The sequence below is a fragment of the Mastigoproctus giganteus genome, chromosome 7, assembly GCF_048544385.1.
Source record: "Mastigoproctus giganteus isolate SK-2022 chromosome 7, ASM4854438v1, whole genome shotgun sequence".
Taxonomy (NCBI): domain Eukaryota; kingdom Metazoa; phylum Arthropoda; class Arachnida; order Uropygi; family Thelyphonidae; genus Mastigoproctus; species Mastigoproctus giganteus.
Window position 1 is genome coordinate 130,680,052 of NC_143581.1, and position 6,837 is coordinate 130,686,888.

The window sequence follows — 6,837 nt, forward strand, 5'->3', positions numbered from 1 at the left end:
TCTGACTGTACCAGTTTGACCTGTTCTAATTTCTGCTTGACCTTCACAGCGAAGTCAGAATTGCGAGAGTAGGTGCCAATGAAAAGGAAATAATCTTAAGACGACGCTAAGAAAATATTGGATATTGAGACACTGTAGTTATCTCCGCGTGTCTTATAGATGACAATAAATAACTGTGGCAAGAGGGATTCAAGGAAAAATGCATGACACTAATAAGTTTGAGTTTCCTGGATGAGCACTAAGGAAACTCTGGCCTTGGTGCAATTTTTGCAGTTTGCATGTTTAGTCCGGTTTGTCTGGAAAAACCAAGAAAAACCTTGAGGCCGACTAACTTAGTCCAGGTGCTCAAGGTATTTTAAAGAATAATTAAATAATTGAATTATCAAAAATTACTGGTACGTAATATGGATCATTATTTAGAGGGTGTCTTGTTTTAAGTGATCACAATCTTATGGTGAAATACAAGTGGCGGATCATCCCCAAAAAGATTGCTACCTCGAAAAATAACAGCACAAAAGAGTCAAATAAAGACAGGCAGGCATCGAGACTCTTATTCACAGATTTTGAAACCTCATTTGCAGATAGCGAAGATACCACCACGGGATAAGTTAGATAGCTGCACACCAAAGCTCTCCGATGGCGGTACCTTCACTATTCGCAAATATCTTTACTGAATCTGAAGAGTGTAATCGCCCATAATATTGGTTGACCATTTGCAACAAATCTCCACACGCCCTTGAGAAAAATAAATACGAGGATTTGTAATCAACTTCAAGAAGATTAAATCTCTATAACAGAACGAAAAATAAACTTACCAGCAAGAAAAGGGTCATAATCGCTCGCTACTCCCGTATCATATTTGAAATAAGTACTGCGGAATTCCGAGCTATTCTTTTAGCAGTTCTTCGTTTTCTGCCTTCGCTCTTTCTGCATCAAACAAAGCGGCGCTAATTTACAGCCCAGATTGGTTTGAAGAGCGCCCCAGACAACCATATAATGACACGGGGGAGATGGATATCAAGCGGATCATCTACGTAAATGCAGCCGGAACGAATTTATTCTTTCCACGACACTGTTGCCATAGCTACGTAACCCACACACACACATAGAAATACTCTAGTAAAGTAGCAAGGTCCTTTCTCACATGTGGACAACTCACCTTCACACATATTCATGAGGAGTCAACCAATGAAAATTGCGTGGAGAGAAGATTCCATCATTACGTGAAAGGAAAATGCACAGCTCTATGTCCGCCCATAGAAGTTACGTCAGATATGCTGATTTCAGTTTGGCCTCCACGACCACCAAATGAATTTAGTTTTTCTTGGTCATTCAGGTCATGATTACGCAAGTGTGGCTTGAGCAAACTGCCAGTTATTTCCAAGGTCCGTTTGTTTTTCATGGTGTAAAACGGGGTTAGAATATGAATCCTTCTCGAGACCAAATTATTTCAGTACGAAGCGAAAATCGCCAAAAAATTCTTCTAGTTAGCGGGCACAAGTTATACGGAAGAAATCGTGAAGATCTGCCAGATTAATTAAGGATGAAGTTATTTTCGAAGGATAGAACTTCTTGTCACATTATCCGCCTTGATCAAATGCGTAACTGTTCGTTTGGAGAATCTGCGTGATTGAAGCATTGCACCAAATATTTTTGAAGTCCTATAGAACAAGGATTGGTTGAGGTTTTTAAGGTAAGCGCCGAGCCCATGTTTTTGATTTCCCTGATGAAGGGATATAGCGAATGAAATGCCAAAAATTTCAGATCGGCTTCGATAGGTGGTAAGGATGGTAAGAAAAGCTGCATCTATGTTTTAACGCAAGGTTTTAGAGTTGGGAAATAACTCCAAAATGCTTATACATTAGGAGGAACTGACTTAAAACTCTAAAGGCGAAAGATTTGATGGGTTACGATCCAAGCAAATATGAAGTTCATGCAATGCAGACAGGTGACAAGAATTGATCCCGGGCCTATTGATGATTTATTGAATATTTGCACTGTACCGCACATCGTGGAATACTGTGACGCAATATCGAGACCATCTAACGTCTTGAAGAGATCCAAAGACGGACGACACTTTATCCAAATTGGTAAGTGCGCTCATATGAGGAAAAGATTTCGCATATCCGAGATACAGAGCTCATTCAGTAGACAATTAGAGAGGAAGGACAGTAAAATGAATGAATGAAGATTTTATTATTATAAGTGATCTATAATTAAGATAAATTCAATTACGGGGAACTGAGACTAGACTATAGGAAGTTTTTTTTTTTTTTTTTTTGGCAGGGAGTTGTTAATTCAGAAGTCAGCTCATCCAGCGCACTACGTCCCTACTCCAGCGGAACACTTCCAGGTGGAGGATTTTTTTTACCCGCTCGTACAGCAAAAGCCTAAAGCTTCCATGTGTACCATATGACTATTATCACGAGACAGTATGGATGTATACAGGGAACAAAAGTTTTCGGGAGAGAAAATTCTCCTTGAGATCGGTTAATCACAGTTCAAGGGATAAATGCATTTAGAAAATTATTGGAGTCTGTGACGGGATTGGAACTAAGATCTCTTTTGAAACGGGGGATTGCTTTAATGTCACCTTTTTTCTCTGAAAACGCTTCATGGCTTTTTAAATTGATGAGGTACTTAAATTAGATTGCGCATGTATTTTTAAGGTATCATGTAATTATTTCCCCCTCCCCCAAATGATAGATATTTCAATTTAAAATACAATAGGTTTAGCAAGGGTTTTTCATTTGATTTTTTTTTAATATTTTAATATGCCCAAAAGTTTTTCAGTTCTGGAAAGAGTTTTTGTTGTTTTTTTAACGGAGTTATGGGTATAGCTTTTCGTTTATTACTTTTCTGCGTGCAATGTTTTTCTTGTTTTCAATTTTCTGGTTCATTGGGTTTAGCATACTTCCGACATCACATTAAAAAAAAGATCCAATTTATGTTCTAGTATACAAAAAGAGGTGGGGCGTTCCGGGGATATAAAATCCTCGACAACTCCACCTCAGAGACTACCTGTGTGAGGTTTACTTTTTCGGACAAGTTCGTTAGTTAAGTATAACCTCATTCATCAACATTATGTAAATAGTTTGCGCTTACTCCAATAATTATGTTGGGTTGGATGTTTTTCTAAGGTCGGCTTCCTACGCAAAGCATTGGCACTTAAATAGTAGGGAAGTTTGAAGAGACAGCATATTAATTATCTTTAAAATTCTAAACTGGTAACGCCATTAATTTTCGCCATTAATGTCAACGGAAGACTATGCTAAACAGTATCAGTTTCATACTCATGTCGCATAATGTGAAATGCGAGTTCGCCTTAGAGATGCTGTAGTTACCGTCTTAAATTGATTAAAGATGCATAAATTGTTTCTGAAAGAAAAAAGTCCGTGTAATATCATGAATGAGCGTCATTTAGCTGTCAATGCATGTCTTAATCTGTTAAGTATCCATAAATATTGACGTTAAAAACGTTTTTACCGCTGTTATTCCAAAAATTTTGTAACGAAAAGCGTTACGGTAGTGACGTCACCTTCAGCTTCCGCTAGAAGCGAATTATTGTAACTTGTATTGTTGCAATCATACTTGTACGATGGCATCAATAATTTATCTTCTACTGGCTCAAATTTAATGAAATTTTGCACGGAGCTTCATCTTAGCTATATACTAGAGGAAAAACTTTCAAACCTCTGAAAATTACAGTAGTTTTTCTAGGATAGTGGAAAATATGAACCTGTTATCTAGGAAATTTTCTCACGTAATAAACGAGATAATGTGGACGTATAGCATATCGTTGGAAAGCTGAGGAATTTTGAAACAGAAATATTAAGGTTTTAAGATACAAAAATCTTTCGGAAATGCGTTAATTAGAAAAGGTATCTGGTTTCAAGTGACCTGGTGTTTTCAGATTGAATGTAATCTTTTTCTTTACAATTAAACTCTGAGACTGGAAAAGAGTTCTGCACATTTATGAAAACATTCTTCAACTTGGACGTGTAATCAGATCTTTCGATAAAAACTGCAAGTAATGGAACAACTATAGATGGTGTATTTAGTCGTGAACTACTCTTTAATGTAAAAATTATATATCCTACTTTAGTGATCACAGACCAATACTTTCAGTAACCGATATGTAATTATTATTAATAAAATAAAAACATTGTTATATTATTGTCCATGAATTTTATTAATATCGGAAAATTAAAACGTTTTTAACGCCTGTCGATGACTCTTAAATGGAAAACACGTTAAATATGCTAACGGCAGGACACATTATGTATCTGCTACAGAAGTTTTAATTAACGATTACTTGAAGATGAGAATGAAGATTTCAGGACGAACACCATAAGTGCAATTGAACGAACAAAACAAGTTGACTGTCGATGTAATCGATCCTTTCTAAAGAGTTCTAATGATGAAACGACACTAGAAATACTTTGAAACTACAGTTAAAATTACAGGTTGGAAAGGTATCATTAACACTGACAAGAAATATTGCGTCCCTGCTTATTGTGATCCAACTCATGGCTCGCATTTTTAATACTCTGAAGAGATCGTGCTTGATGACCAGGAGCAAGGAGCTATTGTCACAGACAATTAATAAGCAAAGAAAATCCCCCGCCTGATAAGGGGGGGAAACAACAGGCAGGTAGTTGCGCGAGGTGGCCACAGATCTTTTGTTACAATGGTTACCATTTCACCTGTGGTAGACTTTTCTTCACTTGTTTCCAAGCTATATGAAAGTCAAAATCATTCCTCATTTTCGTCCACCTTAAATCTTCTCCTCAAACCCTAAGAAACCCTTTCGGAGGAAAATTTCGCCAATGACATAATAGTTGTGAGTGCCTATCTAGGGGTTCAATCGATGTTTGATGCGCATACGAGCTTGTTATTTTTCGGTCAAAGCAAATAAGGTCACCAAACTCGATACACTGACGCTTTGCGTAACATTCGGTCGGTTTACCTACTTTGCGAGTAGTGCAATGTAACCATTGCGCTACTCGCTAAGGTTGCATATCTGGGGTAAGTGCATTTCACAGTTTAGGAGGAGGACATGAAAGTATTCCTTTAAAAATGCCCCATGAGGTCTTGCACTTCCAAAATAGTAAGTTTGTGTTCATTCCTTCTTTGAACTTGCGAAGACTAAGAAAACTTCACTAACACTGACTACCAACCTAAAATCGCGTTTATTTTTCTAGGGCGCGCCCGAACAGTCGTAAAGCACATTTCGAAGATCTTAAGGAAGCACAAGCAAGTGGAGTACAAGAAATTATCTTCAGTCTTTATCTTTCGTTTGTGTGTGGTACTTAATTCATCACTTGCTACCCATAAGACTGTAATTAAGAAATGGCATCAACAGGTGAAGAGGGACTAATTGCTATAAATGGCTGCCTGTACCGGGTACCCAATCACCTCTCTGGACATCCCTGCCGATCGCAAGTGACATGGTGCTATTAGATGCCGCAGGATGTACTACCGTCCGTTGTAATTACAGGTAGTAGCTGTCAGGAAAGACGGAATAACGAGGATGAGGTAAAAGCGCGACCTCTTGCGGCTATTAACGATAGCTATCACCAAAAATGTACACCGTTATTGTGGGCTATGTGTTCGTGTCAACTGTGTACATCTGTACGTGTGCGCAGACGCGTTTGTATCAGCATATACATACGTGTGTTAAATTCAAACAGGATTCGGCTCCGCTGCTGAACGCATGTTTTTGGGTCGTCCATCCGGTCACAACTACTAAGATAATTACGGAGACTAGTTCCCCTCATCCACCAGCAGACAACGGAGATTGATCGCTATGTCTGCAGGCGAACTTACTGAATACATAAAACAACACGCAGAACAGCGAAGATTATAGTTTTGATGCTGAGGTTTGCAATCTTGTGAAATCTGAAAAGATGGATTTCTTGTGAATGATGTTCAGAAAAAGAAAAAACCGGAAAGGATACTCTAAGGGTGATTAGTTATTAATGCCATACAAGCATTGTATATGTTTTATTTTTTTACGAAAATTAGCAACGCATAATTTAATATCAGTCGTTATAGACCGAAAACTGACAAGTCACACGACTTCGGATGGGCAGTCTGAAGCCGTTTTGAAAAACTTTTAAAATAAAAAAACACACGGAAAACTAAATGCTGTTTTAAAGCCGAATTATTTTATATCAAAATTGCTATGCCAGTATCTACTGAAAAAAGTTATCTAGCTGCACTACCGAGACTAGTTTCTAGGTAGCAGTTGCAGTAGCCAACCATAGTTGTACGATTGTGTTTTTTATTGAGAATCCACTATTATTCAGAAATATTTAACTCGTTTAACGGGCGAGACTTACTCCATGCACCTTGAGTTACGCAGGAAACCTCTGATCTTGATCGTTTATAGTGGAGTTTTCACCAGGATCGGGCAAATGCAAAATATTTCCTCTGGAGACTTACAAAAGAAATCTTATTAAGTGTTGATTTCTTATTTTGAAGTAAAAAAAAGCTTTTTGTTTTGCAATTTCTTTGAATTTGAAGGTGGGACTGAATCCTCCATGAGATATCATTAAAATTGACGACAGCCAAAATTTTCCTAACTTGGAGTATTTATGAATGTGAGCAGCTGTTTTGCCAAATCAAATTTATTTTTTTTTAAACTTAAAACACGAAAATCATTTTGAGTACCAATTGAACGTTAAGCAGACAGCAGTAGGAAGAGAAAAAAAAATTAGAAAAAAGTTCATTCGGTGAATTAGGAGTTGGACAGTGAGTGGATGTTAAGCCTAATTGAGGCTCCTATTCTAAGCGGATTTGGAAGAAAGAATTGTAGAAGGAGAATGCGAATAG

General features: G+C 37.6%; 1 protein-coding gene across 1 annotated transcript in view; it reads right to left on the bottom strand.

Annotated features, from left to right (window-relative positions):
* Positions 1-920, bottom strand: part of LOC150083201 (polycystin-1-like) — a 154,741-nt gene extending 153,821 nt beyond the window's left edge. The window contains exon 1 of the mRNA XM_090378431.1: positions 816-920. Within this exon, the coding sequence (XP_090234557.1) occupies positions 816-833 (18 nt within the window). The 5' untranslated portion in view covers positions 834-920. The remainder of the gene's footprint in view (positions 1-815) is intronic.
* Positions 921-6,837: the final 5,917 nt, after the last annotated feature.